The following is a 23,190-nucleotide window of genomic DNA, read 5'->3' as shown; positions in this document are numbered from 1 at the left end:
TGAGATGAGAATAAACGGGAACAATACCGGACAGGAAATACCAACAGGAAAACAGGACCGAGTCACAACCCACGTCTTGCGGAGCAGAGGTTCGTTGATGGACTGACAAAGGAAAAATAAGAGCACCGAGCTCAAAAAGACGGAAAGCCAATCTGTCTCTGCCGCCACACGGGCGGGGCCATTTGGGCGCCGTGGCAACCGTGACAATATGATCATTGATCGATAGAAGGCAGTTTGCTGCTTTTGTTTTGCCCAACAAGGCAATACACTAACTTCATTAGCTTGGCATATATTTTAATTAGAATTCCCGGATAAAACAAGTTTAACATCCATAGTTTGTGGGGTTTCCGTTAAAGTAAAATTCCTAATAAAGAATTCTCAATTTACCTTTGACTGTCGACCAATTTCGCTTGCATTGACAGTAGAATTTTAAGCAACCTTTCATTTGTAAATGGTTCTTGCGGGCACCACAGTCAAATCAACAATCTATTTTTCCCGCAGAACAGGACAACTGCTATGAAATTGGCACATCGGTGCTTTTCTTGGCAAGTGCCGATGACATCACGACTCTATTTCTGCACGGCACCGATTGCGGGCCAGTGTCTTAATGGAAATTGTGCTCTCCCCCAATCCATTGTGTGAGGAGATATTTTATTAAGCTCCATCTGTCCTACGGCACTCCTCACACTGCTTCAAACGGCAGCATTCAAGCATCTGTTGGTCGCGATGGCAGAACGCCTGAAGCCGAACAGGAAAACCCGCACACAACATATGGAGACACCAGTTTGCTCATGTAAAATCCCTTCAAGGAAACCTCTTCCAAGAATTCAAAATAGGGTGTGAAAAATGTCCTTCTCTGGTTTTACTCTCCCGTTGTGTAATGCTCATATGTAGTTTGGTGGAATCTTACTAGTTGCAGAAGATAAAGACCAACCAAGCCTTGTGTCACTTATCAAGTTTTGGAGGGGTGGACCCAAATGCGGCGCAGCCAGAAACAAAGAATGGTAATTATTAAAAAAAAAACAGGAACAAAAAACAATTCAGGTATTAAAACAACCCGCAAAAGTCTCTGGAACAGAAACAAAAACCAAACCTGACATGGTAACCGAAAACAAGTTGGAAGTCGAGGTTCAAAACTAAATATGAATAAAATGATGACTCGCAACACGTGGTAAGCTTTCTCTCCTGGCTTTGATCTCCGGGCAAAACTAACATAATATGCGACAGAAACAAAATGAAAATAAATCCAAACAGCTTGCTGACATCCTTTTTGCCGCTCCATGTATTCTGTTACTCCCGAAGCCTGCACCAAATTGAGTCATTTTATTCATATTTACCGGTAGTTTCTTTTGTCTTTTATTAGCATATTTGGTATTGGAGTAATCCAAAAGTCATTGAAAGTAATCAAGTTAAAGTAACCCTACCCAACCCTGAATATACCTTTATTGTCATTGTTACAAAATGGGTTGAACATATTGTGACAACGAAATTGGACGTGGCACTCCAGGTTCACATTTAACGGTGCATAGTAGTTTGATCTGATGTTATTGCCACTTCGCTGCCAAAACGTTTTTTATTTATTTTAAAGCCGTATGATGATTATCTACACGTTGAGTTTGTTTGTTTGTGATGTTTACGGTAAGTTGGTTCAGATGTAAAGATGCATTTACTGAAAGTAATCCAGTTAAAGTAACCCTACCCAACCCTGGAAATGGGCACAAACGTATTCTAGCTGTTATTACATTGGGGTTGTCTGACCTTTTTAAATAAAGATTTCGGGGTCCACAATTGTTGCGGCTGTAGCACTTATTTGAGAACAGGACAATTAAAATGAGTGATGCAGCTATAGTGGCTATTTGCTTCATTACCATTGCGCTTTTGGCACAGAATAGTGCTTCAAACATGGCTTGGCTTCATTATCTCCGCCGACCATAAAGAACTTGACCTCATGTGAAGCTAAATTGCTGATCTGACTAACGCACGTCTGCAAAGATGGTCCTGTGATGTGAGCTCAGATTTCATCAGCCTGTGTTTCCCCAAGCTTCCCCGCCGGCTAAATGGAATAATTGGACCACCGGCTTTGTGCTCATTGACACATAAATGTTGTTGTTGTTCCAACATGGCACGCGACTTGAAGCGGTGTAGTCACATGAGAATCGGGGCCACACTTAAAAGAAACTCTTGTTTTTTTCCCCCAACTGAGTTTCTATGAGGATTTTCTCTTTCATGGTGTCCGATTACTTGCAGTTGAGCGTACTGCGTGTTGCAGTGATGTGTTTCCCAACGTTTACTGAGCCAAGGTACAAGCGTCGAAATTACCGTAAATTCCGGACTATAGAACGCACCTGATTATAAGCCGCACTCACCACATTTTAAGAGGAAAACCGATTTTCTACTTACACAAGCCGCACCTGTGTATAAGCCGCATGCGCCCACATTGAAAACTGTAACACACACACGAAATTAACCCGAACCCGACTTTAATTCCCGCGATTGAAACTGAATGTCCTTCATGAAAGTACACAGTCCGAAAATCACAGCCGGCAACATGAACGGAAAATGATACCGGAACTTAAGGTTTGATGCAGACCTGCAGAGTCCGGGTCTCGTTGAAATTAATCCAAGGAAAAAAGTGTATATTTCCAAAGGTAAGGGTGGGAAAAATATATATCCACTATTGTCCGCCGTGTCCACAAACACTCACCTTCAGCAAAACAGTATGCTAGTTTTTTTAGAATTTGCATTTCAATATAAAGTTTAGCAGCACGGCGGCGCAGTGGTTAGCGCTTGTGCGGCACAGTTCATGTCATGGGAACCTGTCGTGGGTTCAAATCCAGCTCCAGACTTCCTGTGCGGAGTTTGTATGCTCTCCCCGTGCTTGCGTGGGTTTCCTCCGGGCACTCCGGTTTCCTCCCACATTCCAAAAACATGCATTTCAGGTGAATTGGCCGGTCCAAATTGTCCCTAGGTGTGAATGAGCGAATGAGTTGTCTGTCCCTGTGTGCCCTGCGATTGGCTGGCAACCAGTTCAGGGTGTCCCCCGCCCACTGCCCGGAGATGGCTGGGATGGGCTCCAGCCCCCCCGCGACCCTAATGAGGATGAGCGGTACGGCTGATGAGATGAGATGAATATAAAGTTTAAATATTTTACGTCCTTTATAGAGAAATGAACACGAAAATGACCAGTTTATCGACTATTTCGGTGAGATCATTTCTCCGTGATAGCTCATATCAAACCAGCGCACAATGACACACTGCTCAGGAATCACCTGGGCTTCATAAATCAAGATTTTGCTAGGTTCACACAATCATTGACCCAATCTAATGGAAACTGACTCTTGTTCCCTTCCTGTTCCCCACAGCATGTTTCAAAGGAACGACCTCCGGTCTCCCGTGAAAGCCATGTTTTATCTCCATGACGGCTATGTCGACCGGCTTTCTCGGCAGTGACCCACGCATCTCCGACCATGCTCGGAAATAACGAGCTCTTTTATGCTGGTCAGGAAGACCAAGATGGTGAGGATGAGGAGGAAGACGAGGAGCAGGGTGGAGAAACCCAGGAAAGGGACGGCGGACGCCACATTAGGAACGGAGGGTTAGACGGCCGGGTGGAGAAGATGATTGGAGCGGGACAGTCCTGGGACGCAAACAAACCTGTTTCGGTCGGGAAACAGAGAGCAGACCGGCCTGTCAGGTCGGGCGACCCGGGGAACCAGGGCGTTAATTACGCGTCCAATCAAGCGACCCTTCGTCATCAGACGGCCAATAAGACGCAGCGTCCTGGCGTGGCGGCCAATCAGCACCACGCCGGTTTGACCACGGCTCACAAGAGGAGAGCTCTGATGGAACGCAGCATGACCGCTGTGGAACCGATGGAGGACGTTTTCCTGACCATGATGGTGTTCCGCATCGGGATTCCTGACATCAAGCAAACAGTAGGTGCAACAAACACTATGGTTGGGGATGATTGTGAGATATATTAATAGTTCAAAACGTAGAAGAACTTCAAGAGATAGATCGGGGGACAATCGAGAGAGAGGGTCGATGAAGAGCGACACTAATTCGGCTAATTCGATGGAATTCACTTAGTTAAATACTTTAAGAAAATAAATCTGCCCCTGTGCGGAAATGCCGGCCTATTGTTCATTTCTCCATAAAGAAACGAGAATGTAAGTTGTGTTTGGCTAATAGAGTCAGAAAACTAATTCGAACAATTTGGTAAACGATACATTTTGTAATATTTAATTCCTAACAGTACCCAAAATATTTGGTTTTATTAGAAAAAGAAGGTGACTCAATTTATCTGGCAGTTAATCTCCAGTGAGTCAACAGATTGGTATAAAGCTGCACAAGTTTGAACATGGGAACTAAGTTCTAAATCGGGTTGTCAAAGTCAAATGAATCAAAACAAGCTGAGGGTCAGACTAACTGAATTTTGATTTTTTTTTTTAAATTAGGCCTACAGTCTGACTTCAGGAACCACCATCCCACCCTAATTAAGAGCTGCAACCATTAAGAAAAGAAATCAAATTTCCAAACGTCCTTCCCTTTAACACACATTTCCTTAGGACCCATTTTTAGGGGCAGAAGATGGAAATAAAACCAACAAAATCACAATAAAATGAGATGTGGTCCCTCTCAAACGTGCCGATTGAGATCGAGCAGGGCATTATCGCCATCTACTGTTAAATAGTGTGATTGACCTTTGTTTTTTTTCTTCTTCTTACAATTATTTTGCCAAGGCAAAACCCCGCGACCCACTTTTAGGTCCCACCCTCCAGTTGGAAAACACTGGTCCAATTGAACCTATTGAAAACCTAGCAAATATATTCCAAGTATTATTTTCTTGTGACTCTCTGTAATTGAAACTGTAAATGAGAGATTATTTTTCAGGCACCATGAGTAGCTTATAGTTTTTAGCAAACGTTTTTAGCAAATTTTGGTCAAAGATAAAAACAACAATTTCTTTATCACGCAATTGAAATATTATCAAAATATCATTGGCTTTGAATACAATAAAATAACAGATACTAAAACTTGTGCAGACTAGTGGGGTTTTCAGATGGAACCAAAGCAATGACCTACATTTTTTGCAATTTTTACAGTCCAACAAATTGCTCATTTCAAATTAAGTTTCTGTTTTATTTTGATGAACAATCCTGAGATTGTGATTTTGTCCTTCCCTTGTTTGTTGAATTTCGGGTGAGGAGAATTTTGGTAAAATAGGAGGCTGGAGATGAACTGCCCTGAGAACTTTTAATCGGCAGACCACCGCAATCTTAGCAATAGTCTCTCTATGACATTTTGAATTAAGATTTTTATACCTTTTTTTGAAGCATTGTATAGGTCAAAAGGAAACCGCAACTTCACTTTTCGGCTTGCCACCTGTTCACACATTTGTGTGATCGGTCAATTCTCAGTTTCAGTTTGTTTTTTTAAGGCATTGTATAGGTCAACAGGAAACTGCAACTCTACTTTTCGGCTTGCCCACCTGTTAGCACATTTGTGTCATCGGTCAATTCTCAGTTTCAGTTTGTCTTTTTAAGGCGTTTCATAGGTCAACAGGAAACCGCAACTTGCACCTTGGTCTCGTGGTTTCTTGACATCAGACTGAACTTGGTTCTTTCGCTTGAAGATCCTGACATTAGTTTGAACTTGTAGTTTGCATTGAAAATATCCATTTATAATAAAAGCTGATACAGTTTATGTACAATAGGTCTACAATTTCCTGTCTGTTTATCTCTGCAAATTATTTTGCTTTGGACATTGTAGAGACTGAATTAGAAACGAAAAACAAATAATAGAAAATATTGAACGTGCCATACCCCTCTCATTTAAAGTCAGTCCATTTTTTTGTCCATTTCTTCAAATATACGTGACAAACAACGGAATCAAAATCATGTTTCACTGTGTCTCGTATGGAGACATTGATAACGTTAAAAATGCAGATAAAAGAAGAAAAAATAAAAGTGCAAGTAAGCTTAAGTAAAAAAGTACAATAATTAAAATAATAATACAAGAAGCAGATGTGTGCAAGTTGTGCAGAGATAGTGTTCATTTATTCTTACCGGGTGTTGTGAGAGTCGAGTAGTCTCACTGCCTGTTGGATGAAGCTGTTGGAGAGCCTGATAGTGCGGGAGCAGAAGCTTCTGCATCTTTCCAGAGGCAGGAGGCTGAGCATCGTTTGCAACAGTAAGGGTGAGGCGGGAGGTGTAAATTCAAAAGGGACAGTGTTGAATATTTAGTGCCTCCTAGTGGTACAAAAATATTGATCTGAATATTAGGCAAAAATATATGAATCATCACACCAATGTTAATGTTTATAAAAGAATCAAAAAGGAAGAGAAATATGTATTTCTTTTACATAGTCGAATCCCTACCTAGAAGTCACCGCCATGTTTGTCTGTCATTTTGTTGCTGCGCTGTGCTTTTGGCACTGATTTTTGTACACAATAGACAATACAGTGACATCAAATGGACAAATCTTGCACACTAGGGCTTTAAGCAAAGATTCTCATGTTGAATCCAAATACAGTGGTACCTCTACTTCCGAATGTCTCTACATACAAAAATTTCAGGTTACAAAGTTCCTGAACCAGAAAATATTGCCTTTAGTTACAAAGGCGTTTCGGGGTATGAAGTAAAAATACAGTAAAATCCCTTGACCACTAGGTTCGTCGGGGCACCATTTCCTGTTGTGTGTCTTGGGAAAGTACAGTCTAGTGGCACCCATCCCTCAGTACGCGATGCTATTAGCCACGCCCAGAGTTTCCCAAACATAAACAAACTGGCTATCGCTTGAAATTTGCCTTGTAACCCAGTACGCATGCGTTATCCCAGCATGCTTTCCGTGTTACCATCACCATTCAGAGTTCAGAGACAAGGTCAAGGCGGGGCTCTGGAAAGATGGCGGGGAGGAGGACGCAGCCCAGATCAAAATTAGAGACATTTTAGCAAAATTCCGTGAAGTTTAGGAATTTGTTGAAAGGAATCATCAAGTGCTGACAAGTCGGGCTATTGATGATTATGATGACGTCTGCATTTCCGACAGCTTGTCGAAAGCAGACGTTGTTTGATCAGTTTTTCAAGAAATGTGAGGAAAAGGTAAAGGAATATTTTTAATATTAAATTTATTCTTTTTATTTTTTTTTAAATGTGCCTCTTGTTTTTTGTGCAGTAGTCTAATTTTATCGTGTATTTGTTTCATGTTCTTATGCTTTTTTCTCATTGATTAAAATATCATACTGTCATTTTGCAGGGAACGGATTAGCGCATTTACATTCAAAACGCGTCTCTACTTACAAAGTTTTCAGGTGTTGAATTAATTCCCAAAATAGAAGAACCACTGTAGATCATTTCCCCACGTCTTCTTCAAACCACACCTTGTTTGACAGTGTTTCAGTGTCGAGCGATAACATCGAGACGGAAGTGAGAGAAAATAATGGGTTTGTCTTTAAACACCCGGGAATACCAGACACGTAAGCATGCACCCGAGGGTCAAGTCCGGTCCTTCCCTCCCCTTTTTTTTAAAATTTTTATTTGCGACCTAACCTGGTTCGCATTCGCACTTAAAGCAGGTCTCTCCTGTGCGAGAGGCGCGTCAGGTGAGAATTGAAAAGACCGCACATCGGGCGAGTCCTCGGCTATCTTCCATACTTGCCGGCAATGTTCCCTGTAATTTTCCTTACGGGTCTGAGCGTTCACACAAAGTCGGTGAGCAATGCTTGAAACAACAGTGAGCAACAGCAATCCCAAGTGTGGCAACGAAGTCATTATCAAACATGTCCAAAACTCGACATCAAGTTACATTTTGCTGAGTTTCCGGCAATGCAAAATGATTTTTCTCTTTTGAATGAATTGACTCATGTACGATGGCCTACAAACATCGTTTGTTCTTACAATTCTTTCACAAGATTTCCATTTCTTTTTTTTCCCTGATATATTTTGTCGCATAATATTAACATTTTTGGGGGGCTTATTTAGTCGGTTGCAAGATACAGAACTGTACTTAGTCACATTTTTTAGTGGAATGTTGGCAACAAGATTCACCTGATTGTCACGGTCGCCTTGGTGACCAGTCTGCCCCGCCCCCTGGGCAACAGCTGAAAGCAGTTCTACTAATGGTGGGTCTGTACTTAAGGCTGCATGGTGGGCTCTGCGGTTGCGGGTTCATTAATACTCATTCTTCACAATCCCGGTCTGTTATGCCTTGTCCTGTTTTAGTCTGTTATGCCATGTCCCGTTTTAGTCTGTTATGCCATGTCCTGTTGAGTTCGTGCCGGAGGAACTCTGTATTGTTCTGTTTTGCCCCGGAGTATTGGGCGACTTTTATTTTATTAAATAAAACTTATGGATCGTCAACGCATTTGAGTTCTCCCTTCATGCCTCCTGCCTCTGTTCTGGTCCGGTCCCCTTCCACGCCACCACGCTTCGTGACAGAATGAACCCGCCAACAAATAGAACTCAGCGAACGATCCCAGCGCGACATTGGGGAGAGCTGGAGTGCGCAGTTTGGCAGGCGCCTACTGAGTTGGCCTTCCCTGCCCGTTCGAACCACGGCCCCGCCCGTCGTGGCCCTTGCTGTGCCTCGAATGGGGTCCCAGGAAGAATTGACGCCTGCCTGCCCGACTCCCGTGCCGATTGCCTGCTATTCCCTCTTCCCTGCGTGCAAGTCCGACTCCGACTCCGCTGCCCGTCGGGCCAACTCCGACTCCGCTGCCCGTCGGGCCGACTCCGACTCCCAAGCCTGCCTGTTCGACTCCCAAGCCTGCCTGTTCGACTCCCAAGCCTGCCTGTTCGACTCCCAAGCCTGCCTGTTCGACTCCCAAGCCTGCCTGTTCGACTCCCAAGCCTGCCTGTTCGACTCCCAAGCCTGCCTGTTCGACTCCCAAGCCTGCCTGTTCGACTCCCAAGCCTGCCTGTTCGACTCCCAAGCCTGCCTGTTCGACTCCCATGCCTGCCTGTTCGACTCCCAAGCCTGCCTGTTCGACTCCCATGCCTGCCTGTTCGACTCCCAAGCCTGCCTGTTCGACTCCCAAGCCTGCCTGTTCGACTCCCAAGCCTGCCTGTTCGACTCCCAAGCCTGCCTGTTCGACTCCCAAGCCTGCCTGTTCGACTCCCAAGCCTGCCTGTTCGACTCCCATGCCTGCCTGTTCGACTCCCATGCCTGCCTGTTCGACTCCCATGCCTGCCTGTTCGACTCCCATGCCTGCCTGTTCGACTCCCATGCCTGCCTGTTCGACTCCCATGCCTGCCTGTTCGACTCCCATGCCTGCCTGTTCGACTCCCATGCCTGCCTGTTCGACTCCCATGCCTGCCTTGAGTCTCCCTGTACTGATTTTGTTCAGTCTTTCCTGTCCTGTCTTGTCTGTTCTGAATCTGTTCCCCCCTGAGTCTGACTCTTCTGAATCTGATCCCCCCTGAGTCTGACTCTTCTGAATCTGATAACCCCCTGAGTGCGACTCTTCTGAATCTGATAACCCCCTGAGTGCGACTCTTCTGCTTCGGCCTGACCTGAGTGCGACTCTTCTGTAGAGGCCTGTCCTGTTTACCTGTTCTGATTTTGCCTGTTCTGATTCTGCCCTGATTTTGCCTGTCTGTTATCCCCTGTCCAGCTTGCCCGCCGGACTTCCCCCTGCCGAGCGCCGATTCCGATCCGCCCGACGCAGATGGCGCCTGCCTCTCCCCGTTCCTGCGTGTTCGGAGGAGGGAGCGGGGTTGCCCCAATCGTGAGCGTCGAACCATGAGGTTGTAATTTTTTCTTTTTTGGGACCTCGGGAGCTGTCCCTTAAGAGGGGGGCTCTGTCACGGTCGCCTTGGTGACCAGTCTGCCCCGCCCCCTGGGCAACAGCTGAAAGCAGTTCCACTAATGGTGGGTCTGTACTTAAGGCTGCATGGTGGGCTCTGCGGTTGCGGGTTCATTAATACTCATTCTTCACAATCCCGGTCTGTTATGCCATGTCCCGTTTTAGTCTGTTATGCCATGTCCCGTTTTAGTCTGTTATGCCATGTCCTGTTGAGTTCGTGCCGGAGGAACTCTGTATTGTTCTGTTTTGCCCCGGAGTATTGGGCGACTTTTATTTTATTAAATAAAACTTATGGATCGTCAACGCATTTGAGTTCTCCCTTCATGCCTCCTGCCTCTGTTCTGGTCCGGTCCCCTTCCACGCCACCACGCTTCGTGACACTGATACAATTGGAAATTATTTGAATGCGACACAAACTTTTTCTTCTTTTTTCCGTGTTTTTTTTTCTACTTTTTAAAAAATTCCTTTAATTAAAGTCTCATTGTGTTTATTTTTTCCTGAGCTGTTACTTTTTTCTTTTGGTTCTCCAATTTGCTTTTTTCCTACAATTCTTTCTTTTCTTTTTTTCTGGCTTTTTTTAAAATTTGTCCTTTTTTTTTCCTCTTCCTTTTGTTTCTTTTTTTCCCAGCTTTTCACTACATTTTCATTTTGGTATTTTTTTCCCTTCTTCTTTTAAGTCATTTTGTGCATAGTTTTACACAATACTCGGTCATGTTGGGATTAAAGAAGCACAAACAACATGAAGAGCCGTTTAGGACCCGAAAGAGACAGTTTCTTTTAGCGAGCCGAGCCGAAGAAGCCGGTTCTCGACAAACTCTACTAACTTTACTCAACTTCGTTCGACTTCGACTCGACTTCAAAATACCGCATTTAGGACACAACGTCAGGGGAACACGTATATTTTTACCTTCACGCACTGTAACTTTGACTTAAGTCGCTTCTTAATTAATAATTTCGAGCCCTGATTTTTTGTGCGCTGGCTAGATTTTCTCGTGCACTGAGAATGTGCGGGCAGTGCGCAATTGCAGCTTAGAGGGAACACTGCTTGCCGGCTGTTCGACATGTCAGCTCATTTGCCCTCGGTGTGGCGGTAATTGCTAATCGTCTAATTGGATTTTAATGAGTTTGGGGAGAGAGGGGACACGGTGATATGGAATATACGCTAGACCCTTGACAAACGCATCGAAATGGGTAGAACATAATTGGAGTGATGAGAGAGAAGATGCCGAGCAGCACACAAACGAGCTGCCTGGCTTGGGAATAGGAAGTTCTGTGAAGCGCTGTAATAAAGCAGAGGTGGCAAAAGTATTTGCACTTTATAGTTAGGTTGAAAGTATGGAAAAAATATACAATAAAAGAGGTATTTTTATTAATTTTTTTGTATCTTATTTTGATATAGGACAAGGGTTTTAATCCAGCTGGCGAAACAATGCAGGGAGAAGCGAAAGAGAAAAACGAGCTGGAGTTTTATAGCCAGGTGTCACTCACTTAGCGACTGTTGCTGGATTTCTTTATTTCTGTTTCTCACTATAGCTCTCTTTTTTCCATCTCTCTTATTATTCTGTCGCTCTCTTTTTCACTACTACTTCTTTCTCTCTTGTTTCTGTTTCTTCTGTATTTTTATCTCTTTCACTCTCGCTTTGTCTTCTTTCTTTCTCTCTCACTGTCTGTCTCTCATTTTTCTCTTTTTTTCACTCTGTCTTTCTTTCCCTTTTTCTCTTTTTTCTCCTTAGTCTCATCTTGTTTTCTTTCTTTTAATTTCTCCTTCCATCTTTCATTCTTTATTTTTTTATCTCTTTCACTCTCGCTCTTTCTTATTTCTTTCTCTCTCACTGTCTCTCTCATTTTTCTTTTTCTCGCTCTGTCTTTCTTTCCCTTTTCTCTTTTTTCTCCTCTCTTAGTCTCGTCTTGTTTTCTTTCTTTTAATTTCTCCTTCTATCTCTTTTTCTATCTTTCATTCTCTTTTTTATCTCTTTCACTCTCGCTCTTTCTTCTTTCTTTCTCTCTCACTGTCTGTCTCTCATTTTTTTATTTTTTTCGCTCTGTCTTTCTTTCCCTTTTTCTCTTTTTTCTCCTCTCTTAGTCTCGTCTTGTTTTCTTTCTCTTAATTTCTTCTTCTATCTCTCATTCTCTGTCTCGTTTGCTCTTTCCCCCACTCTCTCTCTTTTGCTCTGTTGCCTCCTCCTCTCTTCTCTCTTCTCTTCTCTTCTCTTCTCTTCTCCTTTTTTCTTTTCTTTTCTTTTCTTTTTTTTGTTAAAATATTTGTTAACTGACATTGCCGTTAAACCCGTGAGTCTTCTTTGAGGAGCTAATGTGGCTGTGAATAAGGAATTTATTGAAAAACGACACTCCGAGGCAAAAAAATCAGGTTAAGCTGAAAAACCTGAATGCAGAGCAGAAGATAAAGAAGAATATAAGAATCCAGAAATGTGTAAAGCACAAATTATATTTATATATCCCTTTTTTCTTTTCATATTTTGAATTTGTATAGTTTTGAAAGGAGATATTTTTATGGAGCGCATTTTTTAAAAGTTATATTTCAGTTCATATTTCACTGGTTTACCCCTGCCGTATCATACGGTGCCCAGCCCATCCTTTAGTGATTTTTTTTGCTACTTTTTTTTACCATTTTTAAATCTCAATTTCTAGTGTCATCAATAAATCTTTATCCTGTTCGGCCTGTGAACAAAGGTGTGGTTTGAGTTTTGGCCCTAGACACTCTTAGAGCCAGCTCGGTGGCCTTGTGGGTAGGGCGCCCGCCCTGAGACTGGGAGGTTACTGGTTCACGCCTCAGCCAGGTCATACCTAAGACTTATAACATTGGTACCCATTGCCTCCCTGCTTGGTGTTCGGGATTTGGAATTGGGGGGTTTGGTTACCTAATGACTCCCAATGGTAATAATGAATCTCATAGTAAGATTGTGGATACCATTAAAAACTGAAACTGTGCAACACGGTTTTACAAATAATGAGTTTTGAATAAATATATATATTTTTTTTCCCATACAAAAATTGTCATACAGCATACACAATTCAAAATACCGTGTTTTCCGCACTATAAGGCGCACCTAAAAGTCTTTTTTTTTTCAAAAGCTGACCATGCGCCTTATATTACAGTGCGCCTTATATATGGCTCAATATTAAATCGCAAGGTCTCGCAACTTACGCAACAGCCGCCGACTCGATTTTTCCCCCGAACGTGGAGTAGTCTGCAGTGTATGCTGGGATTTATATACCGGCGTTTCATTGGCTAACCAATGTGTCAATCATCATTTGAATCGCTCGCTATTGGCTTAAATTATTCGGAGCCTCGGATAGGCTAGAGGGCCAAAACAAACCCTGCAATTGGCCGAAAATGATGTGTCAATCATCAGTCAAATCGATCGCTGTTGGCTGAAGTTATTCTGAGCCTCGGATAGGCTAGAGGGCCAAAACAAACCCTGCAATTGGCCGAAAAAGATGACTTTGAATAGCAAGCTTGCTAAACTACGCCATAAAGAAACATGTTTCATTAGTCTGTATTATATCTGTACATTCAAGAAAACTGTGGGGGTCAGATGCATCGACATTTCGTTCTGTATACACGTGTACTAGAATGACAATAAAGTAGATCTGAATCTGAATCTGAATCTGAATTTGTAAATATTTTATTCTCCTGGATTTACTACACTCACGGTTGTAAGAAGACCATGGTTGCGTATCATTATTGAACGTAAGAAATTAGGTAAGCTCTGCGGCTTTATATTTTCCCGGTATCTTGTTTTAGAACGATCTTGATGTTGCTGTGATGAGTTGAGTGAATTCAACTCAATTCCAAGTGTTTATTGTCATATGCACAGTAAAGTTGCGAGCGAAAAAGAAAATAGAAACTAAGGAATGGTTGGCATTTCTTGAATCCCAAGACTTTAACCTTCCGAATGATATTTGAAACGATGCGTTTGAGTGACATCGTACAGACACTGTTTCCGTACATGTCTGAGACACGTATTTGCTTCTTTGCAAGCTTTGGGAATGTTAAGGGGGTAATCAGTTGGACTGAATCATCTGACTGTTTTGTCGACGTTCCCATTGCAGCGCCTTATAATCCGGTGCGCCTTATGTATGGAAGATATAGGACCAAAAACTATTTTTTGGGGGTGCGCCCTATAACCCGGTGCGCCCTATAGTGCGGAAAATTCGGTATGTATAATTTGACAGGTATAAAATAAGATGCCTCTGTGAGTTAAGCTATCCTTAATATCCCTTTCAACATCATCATTCTACGCAGCCAATCTCGTGGATTGACCTTTCGTCCCACCAATAATAAAAATCCGACATTATCACGACCCGATCTCCGCCACCACTCAATCCTACATACGAATCGATAGCAGCAGAACGCCACAACCCAATAAAAAAACTCACATATACGCTAGATTATAATCTATGCGTTAGCCCCTCGGGGTGTCGGCGTTATCGCTACGGCAACCGGGGGTCTGCCTTCTCTAATGAAGCGGTTGCCATGCCGATGGAGTTGGCTGAAGAAAAAAGGACGACGTCGGGAGTGGATGCTTGCGGGCGAGGTCAGCGGGCTGGGGGGTGAACGGTGGCAATCACAGGCTTTTCTTTTTTACTACGCTCCGAGATACGGAATAATCAGGCATGGGTGCGTTCGGTTTAAAGGTATTCCCGAATTCTTGAACATGGAAAATGTGAGGAAATAATACATGGGGTTTGCATGAAATTTACAAACCGTATTTTCACGCCCTTAAACCGAAAATAAGTGATTTTCTTCAAATTGTAGGGGAACGCCGCTCTATCAAAGGACAGAGTGTCAGGACCGGAACAGAGACAGGACCCACTTGCGTTGTGTTTCTCGCAAGGTTTATTGGAAGAAAGAGAAAGGGTTGCGGAGACGATCCAATGTTTGCTGGACGTGGGAAGCAGGTCGCTCTGAGCACGGAAGTGGCTCTTCCGTGGCGAGCGATGGCGGTGTCGGGAACGGACAAATGGGTCAGTAGCCGGGACAGGGGAGCAAAACGTGGTCGGGGTCGGAAGCGAGTCGTAAGCCAGGAAAGGAGAATAGACGTGGTCGGGGACAAAAAGGGGTCGAAAGCCGGGACGGGAGAGTAGACGTGGTCGATAAAAAAAAAAAAAAAACGGTCTAAGTCGGGGTCGGAAAAGGCTTGCCTATTGTTAACTGAGGTTCACAGACGGACTGACAAAAGGGGTCAGACAGGAGTGGCTACAAGTACTGATCGGGAGCCAATCAGAGTCCGAGGCAGTTGGCGCCAAAGGAGCAGGGACAGGTGATTCACATCGGTTATCATGACACAGAGACCAGCTCGGTGGCCTTAAGGTCGGGCACCCGCTCCTGAGAATGGGAGGTCACAGGTTCGAAACCTTAGCCGAGTCAAAAATTTTGGGTGAAATTTTATGTTTTTGCGAGATGGTTCCCATTTCCTACTAAATGTGACTTCTATGCAACTCCTGCGACTCTAAGCATCTCTTGTTTTGTTGCCATTACGACGTCACATGCAGTGCATTGTTAGCGGAAGAGCTCATGGATGCCAATGCCGTAGCATATCTAGCAATTTAAAGGTTGTTGAGTCACCGGTTAGCCAATGCTTAGCGCGTCTGCGGCACAGGTCTCAGGTGAGGGGTTCAAATCCAGCTTCCAGCCTTCCTCTGTGGAGTTTGCATGTTCTCCCCGTGCTTAGGTTAATTGGCTGATCCAAATTGCCCCTAGGTGTGAATGAACGAGGGGTTGTATCCTGCGACTGGCTGGTAACCAGTTCAGGGTGTCCCCTGCCCACTGCCTGAAGATAGCTGGGATGGGCTCCAGCACCCCCGCGGCCCTACCGAGGATAAACGGTGCAGATGATGGATAGATATACTACCGTAGGATAAAGAGAGTTGTCCCCCCCAATAGGAATTCAATCCCAAACCTTCCTTTCCCTCCATTGAATGCTTTCCGTGTTTTCGTCTGCCATGGTGTGTTGATTTTTAGGCTACGCGGACGAACATAGAAACCGAGCAGCCAACGCAAAAGATGGAGGAAGCTGTAAATGAACTTCGACAAGTTTCTATCCGTGTGTTTTAATGACGTTACTAAAACATCTTCATTTCTAATTTTGGGGCAAATGCAAATGGAACAATAAAGCACGGAGAATTTGCACCCAGTATGCAAGAAGAGATACATTTCGCGCAAGCAGAGGGAAGAATTCTGAAAAAGAACGAACTACGGAAAAGGTGTACTATTAATTATGTAGTCCAACTGATTTCAGAGATAATGGATTTCTAAGAAGACATGTACCCTAGTTAAATATTCTAAGAGCTTCCCAGTGTTTTCAGGTATTTTCCGGTAGATTTTGTGGAGAATGCCAAGGCGTTGTGTCCTGGGACAAAAAAGGCAGAGCTGCCAAAAAGGGGCTAACAGACTAAATTTACACACGGAGAGCTGCCAACAGGGAGATAACCAGAACCAATCAACAAAAGGCGTCTGCAGCCTCCGCGGGGAAAAAACTGAGGCTGGCCAACCAAAAAACACGCCATGATCAGCCAGGCTAATCGAGAACCATCAACGAAAAGCGGCAACACAAAGCCGGGATTAAACCAAGGGACATGGCAAAACCGGCGCTTATGCCGGGTTAGCCAGCCAAACAACACGCAGTGGGCAGCCAACGAGCGCAAACAACAGGAAAGCTCTCTGCAGAGAAAATATTAATTTCTGCACAAATCTGTGTTCCGCACCACGCCGAGCGGGCCCTTTGTAGGCAATCGCTATTCACTAAAATCACCGTCTATTTCAGAGCTGCCTCACATGTTACGTTAATGGGATTCACCATTTTGAAAGTTTCTTGTTCCCTCAATGACATCACAGTTCTAGAGGAAACAAGTCAGATAGGTCCACTTTGAAACTAAAATTCTCAAGTGCCCCGGCGTTTAGAATTCTTTGCAACCAATGTTCCCTCTAAGCGCATTCTCAGCGCACAAGAAAATCTATCCAGCGCAGTTTTTCGAGAACCGGCTTCTTCGGCTCAGCTCACTAAAAGGAACCAGTTCTTTCGGGTCCAAAACAGCTCTTCAGGTTGTTTTTGCTTCTTTCATTCCTATATGACCAAATATTATGTAAAATTATGCACAAAATGACTTAAAGGAAGGGGGAATCGCGCACTGCCTGCATATTCTCAGCGTATAAGAAAATTTAGCCAGCGCACAAAAATCAGGGCTCGAAATTGCTAATTAAGAAGCGAATGAAGTCAAACTTACAGTGCATGAAGGTAAAAATACACGGGTTCCCCTGACACTGTTTTCCAAATGCAGTATTTTGAAGTCAATGTCGAACGAAGTTGAAAAGTAAAGTCAGTAGAGTTTTTCCGAGAACCGGCTTCTTCGGCTCGGCTCACTAAAGAGAACCGGCTCTTTCGGGTCCCAAACGGCTCTTCAGATTGTTTTTGCTTCTTTAATCCCTACACGACCAAATATTATGTAAAAGTGTGCACAGAATTACTTAAAGGAAGGGGGGAATCGACCAAAAAAAAAGAAAAAAATTACCAAAATGAAAAAGGAGTGAAATGCTGAGAAAAAAAACAAAAGGAAGAGAAAAAAGAAGGAAAATTTCAGAAAATAGCCAGAAAAAAAGAAAAGAAAGAAACAAAGGAAAAAAAGTAAATAGAAAACAAAAAGAAAAAAGTAACAGCTAGGAAAAAATAAACACAATGAGATTTTTTTTTAATGAATTAAAAAAAAATTTGAAAAAACAGGGAAAAAGACGAAAAAGTTTGTGTTGCATTCAAATAATTTCCAATTATACCAAGTCGATCTTGTTGCCAACATTATTTAATCACTAAAAAATGTGATTAAATACAGTTCTGTATCGTGCAACCGACTAAATAAGCCCCCCAAAATGTTAGTATTATGCGACAAAAGATACCAGGGGAAAAAAAAAGAAATGGAAATCTTGTGAAAGAATTGTAAAAACAAATGACGTTTGTAGGCCGTACAACCTTTGCAATATACATGAGTCAATTCATTCAAAAGTGAAAATTCTTTTTGCATTGCTGGAAACTCAGCAAAATATAACTTGATGTCAAGTTTTGGATATGTTTGATAATGACTTAGTTGCCACACTTGGGATTGCCGTTGCTCACTGTTGTTTCAAGCGTTGCTCACCGACTTTGTGTGAACGCTCAGACCCGTAAGGAAAATTACAGGGAACATTGTTTGCAACATATTTGCATATTGTTAGTGTCCTAATTGAAAAATAAACATTGTTTGTTAGAACTTGGACATCGCTACTGTGCGATGGACACGACAGTAAAAATGCTTTTGTGTATTTTGTGGCCAATGAGTCTCAGGTGGATGTCACCCACCCATGAAATCATTTGTGTTTTTCTTCACCGGATTGTTGCACAAATTCGCCACAAAACTAGTCTAATGTCTCATTCCTATGAGATTACCGTAGCGGGGGATGAATTATTGAAAGGTGAGCAATTCGTATTCCGTACGTTCCTCGTTTTTTTCTGCAGCATTTATGCATTAAAACTGTTGGCCACAAATGTACCATGAAAAATATTGTATCGCTAAGAGGAAAATTAGACCATTGAAAATGGCATAGAGGCACAGTCAGATTTCCGAATAAATGATGAACTTACATCTTATTCATAACTTGATTCAAGTTCTTGCATAGAAGAATTGGTTTTATTGTCTTAACTTAAAAATGAAATCCATGCGCTGCTCATTTTGAATAGAAGCATCTCTAAGTAATACTCCGTCAAGATAAAATACAAGAAAAAACGCTGCTACCGTAAATTCCGGGCTATAGAGCGCACCTGATTATAAGCCGCACCCACCACATTTTAAGAGGTAAACCGATTTTGTACATACACAAGCCGCACCTGTATACAAGCCGCATGCGCCCACATTTAAACATGTAACACAAACACAAAATTAAGCCAAACCCGACTTCAAGTCCCGCGATTGAAAATAAATGTCCTTCATTAAAGTCCACAGTCCAAAAATCATAGCCGGCAAAATGAACGGAAAATGATACCGGTACTTAAGGTTTGATGCAGACCTGCAGAGTCCGGGTCCCGTTCAAAGTAATCCAAGGAAAAAAGTGTATACTTCCAAAGGTAAGGGTGGGAAAAATATATCAGATGAACACATTTACTGACGCAACTCCTTTTTCTCTAACCAACTTTTTACCCCTTCTTTCCTTGTCTGTCCCTCACCTTTAGCGGTCCCCACTTAAACTCGGCCCCCCGCGTTTGTTCCGCCCCTCATTTTTTGTTCACATGTGCAAAACATATCAGAATAAGTGTCTAAAATAAATACAAATAAATACATTACAAAAATATACAGTTGCAAATACATATTATACATGGGTTACACATATTTACAAAGAAAGACGGTACGCCGAGAGAGTTTTCAAAGCTTTAATAATTATAATATAGCTTTGACAGGTCAGTTAATGGTAGCAACACTCGAGCGCCGCTGGCGGCCGTTAGAAAAATTACATAAATTGGCCGCATCACTGAATAAGCCGCAGGGTTGAAAGTTAGGGAAAAAAGTAGCGGCTTATAGTCCGGAATTTACCGTAGATGGTTTGACTTGCTGTCAGTTTGTCAATAATATCACTAATTCTATTGTTTTTGGATAAACTTATCTCCAAATCAGAATCCTTGGTCTCACTATCGCCATCTGCCACGAGGCAAGAGAATTGCGTTCCTCACTCTGCATCTGCAGATGCTCAGCAACATATGTTACATACATTTGAATAAAAGTGTAGATAATCCTCCATTGTGGCAAAAAAGTCCATGCAACAAAAGAAAAATACTGGATTCCTGTTAGTTTGGTAATACTATCATTAATTCTATTGTTTTGGGATGAGGTGTGCACAAAATCTGAATCCTTGGTCTCACTATCGCCCTCTGCCATGAGGCAAGAGAATTGCGTGCCTCACTCTGAGGCGTTTAGCACTGCAATCTATTTTTAATAATATTAACTACTTAATTTGAAAATTCTGTAAAATTCAAAAAATTGAAAAGTTTAAAAAGAAAAAAACTTTAAAACAGAATGAATATAACATTTTGATATATTATTTATTTTATATTTCCATGATTGTACAAGATTAGTGCGAGTACACTATTGCATTGGTCGGCAAAAATACACATACTGTATTAATATCAACAAACTATAACACCTTCATTTGCACAATATTTCGAAAAAGAAAGTGCAAATTGAGGAAGTAAAACAAAGTATTAACCTTTAAGAGTATAAAAATAAAATATGTCCACTACAACAACTGTATCAAAACAAAAGTTCGCGTAGAGGGGTTAAAAAAATTGCACTGTGCTTGTAGGAATATTGTTTTCATGAGCAGTACTACAAGTACTTACAGGGATACCTCTACTTAAGAATTTAATTCGTTCTGGGGGTAGCTTTGTAACCTGAAATATTTGTAAGTAGAGACGACTTTTGAATGTAAATGCGATAATCTGTTCCAAAACAGAAAAGTATGAAACATTTTTTTCAATAAATCATAAAAGAGCATCAGAAAATGAAACAAAATACGTGTTAGAATTAGATTACCACACAATAAACATAAAACGAGAGGCACATCATGTAAAAAAAAAAGATAAAGAATAAAGTAAAAATAAAAATATTAATTTATTTATTTACATGTCATGTTTGTTGACTGGTCCTCAGCAGTCATTTTTGCCACGTGTTTCTTGAAAAAACTGATCCAATGACGTCTGCTTTTGTTTTATCGGAGATTTAATACAGCAATATCCTTTTACAAGATCACAAAAACGCTTTCCCTTTTCATATTTTTCTATCGTCTATTGCTTAGTTTCAATGTCAAGAAAAAGGGTCTTTCTCTTCTTTTGTCTTTGTCCACTTTCCAACATGTCTGTCTGTCTATCTATCTATCAATCTGTCTGTCTGTCTGTCTGTCTGTCTGTCACCACCTACATTGCATATTACCGAATTTTATTGCAATATGTATTCTGTGTAGCACTATTTAGATATTCTATATAACACGCTACAGTGGGCATTTGCACGTCACACTGGGTATTTGAATATTGTATTCCTTTTGCTTTATTATTGTATTGTTCTCAGCTCAGGGATGCTGCTGGAAATGTGAATTTCCCTTCGGGGATGAATAAAGTATCTATCTATCTAGACATCTATCTAGACATCTATCTATCTATCTATCTATCTATCTAGACATCTCTATCTAGACATCTCTATCTATTTTACCACCAAATACTGACACTTTCTATCATCAACAGGTATTAGTCCTTGTTTTAGCTCCATTGAATCAAATGCAAGTTGCATTCGACACTGGGTGCTCAGTAACCCCAAAAGTCTGAACTTAAAACCGCCCCTGGTGTCACAAAAAAGCATAGCAGCAACTTTTGACTTGCGTGTCTTTCAGAGGTGTGTCCAGTTTGACCAGGATTGCACGGTGTGGAACGCCAAACAGCAGATCATCGGCTCCCTCACCGAGACTTTGTGGGACGTTTTCAACTACGGTCTTTTCCAGCCGGCGGGAGAAGGCCGGGAAGCTAAATTCCTGGAGGAAGAGAGGACCTTGCGGGAATACTCGCAGTCTTTTGAGAAAGGGGTGCCTTACCTGGAGGTAGGAAATTAGAATTTTAAAGACAGTGAACACGGCACATCTAAAAAGTGGTCGGCGGCGCCCTCTGTTGGCTGCGGCTGCATCGGCTCGCTACAACGGGTCAGGTGCAATCGACATTTCGTTCTGTGTACATTGTTACACAGAATGACAATACAAGGAAATTATTATTATTATTATATCTTCATTTGTATATTGTAGACCTAAACTGTGTGGATTACATTTTTCTATCAAATTTTCAGTTTTTATTGATGGTTTTCCATTCAAAAATTAAAGGAAAATCAAATACCAAACAAACCCAAAGTCTGAGAGGCAAAAGAATAGTTCATTATGTGGAAATTACATATCCCAAAGTCATCCCATCACTCATTAGTTCCATTCAACCCATTTAATCTCCCCAGCATTTTTCATCCATCATTTGTTTTTTTCCAAATATTTATGGCTATCCAGGAGGTCCCAGTGTCTTAATGATCCGACAGCAGGTCTTGAGAATTTTGGAAGATGACGAGTCCAAGTGGGGCACTACAGTTCTCTCTCCAAGAAGACACCAGAAGGTACAGTCAGCCTTCATTTTGCTGATGCTATTGCCGGATTGGCAGGAGACGAACAGGAACTCGGAGATCTGGTTGATGGCCTGGACGAAGCATCAACCCAGTATGCGATGGAAATCGGCACAGAAAAAGCAAACGAAATGACGAACAATCAATCACAGAGAGCTAGAACCTGTCACTAAATGTAAATATCTTAGATCTGTCATCAGAAGAGGGGTCAGAACCGGAAATAATGGTCAGGGAAGCTCAAACCGCAGCCGCACTTGCCAGACAATCAGGGGAATCATAGATCAGCGCTGTTTACCTAAATCTTCCTCTATGCTTGTGAGACATGGACTTTCACAGCAAACGGGAAAAGAAAATCCAGGCCTTGGAGATGTGATGCCAGCTACCCAGCCGGCAACACCATCAGAGGGAACATTGGACCCTATGAAGAACTGTTCTGGACTGTGCGCAGACGGAAATTTCAGTGGTATGGTCATGTCACAAGATCATCATGACTGGTCTAGGTCCTTCTCCAGGGCACAGTCCAAGGGGGCAGGTGAAGAGGAAGACCCAAAAAGAACTAGGTGGACCACATTAAGGAATGGTCTGGTGCCAACTTTGCCAGGACCCAAGAACAGGCCAGGGACCATTAAAAGCGGAGAAAGCTGTCCAGAGTTGCGTCCTCATTGGTGCTCCGACGACCCATGCGGTCAAAGGAACCTTGAACCTAACAATTCTAAAAAATTTCCAGCACTTTCGGTATTTTAGAACATTCCCACAAAGTATGAAGCAGTGTACCTTTCTCGTTGCTATTTCTTACAAAAATCATCTTTGAGCAGTCCAATTCTGAAAACGTTTAATGGTGTTGAATAATATCTATTGATTATTCTAGATTTTATAAATCAAATTCTTGTCACGGTTGCCATGGCGCCCAATTGGCCCAGCCCGTGTGGCGCCAGCTGCGGCTCATTGACAGATTGGCTTCCCTTCTATTTAATCTCAGTGCTCTCACTCACCCTTTGTCAGTCCGTCAACGAACCTCTGCACCCGCAAGACATGGGTTTAGACGCTGTCCGTTTTCCTGCTTTTGTTTCCTGTCCGGTATTGTCCCCGTCTATTTTGTCCTGTTTGATATCGATCTCCAGTTTTCTTCCCGTAATTTCGATATCCAGTTTTGATATCAATCCTGTCTGTCCCGTCCTGTCCAGCATCGACCCCATCCGTC

At 42.4% G+C, this 23,190-nt stretch overlaps 1 protein-coding gene across 1 annotated transcript in view; it reads left to right on the top strand.

The window, feature by feature from the left end:
• The first annotated feature begins 3,428 nt into the window (after positions 1-3,428).
• LOC148347717 (SH3 and multiple ankyrin repeat domains protein 1-like) overlaps positions 3,429-23,190 on the top strand; it is an 82,132-nt gene continuing 62,370 nt past the window's right edge. Inside the window, exons 1-2 of the mRNA XM_088324199.1 lie at positions 3,429-3,935; positions 21,229-21,432. Of these exons, the coding sequence (XP_088180325.1) occupies positions 3,468-3,935; positions 21,229-21,432 (672 nt within the window). The 5' untranslated portion in view covers positions 3,429-3,467. The remainder of the gene's footprint in view (positions 3,936-21,228; positions 21,433-23,190) is intronic.

The sequence above is a fragment of the Urocampus carinirostris genome, chromosome 19, assembly GCF_059441175.1.
Source record: "Urocampus carinirostris isolate Australia breed hairy pipefish chromosome 19, RoL_Ucar_1.0, whole genome shotgun sequence".
Classification (NCBI taxonomy): domain Eukaryota; kingdom Metazoa; phylum Chordata; class Actinopteri; order Syngnathiformes; family Syngnathidae; genus Urocampus; species Urocampus carinirostris.
Note: the sequence above shows the minus strand (reverse complement) of the source record. Positions and strands in the feature narration are given on the sequence as shown.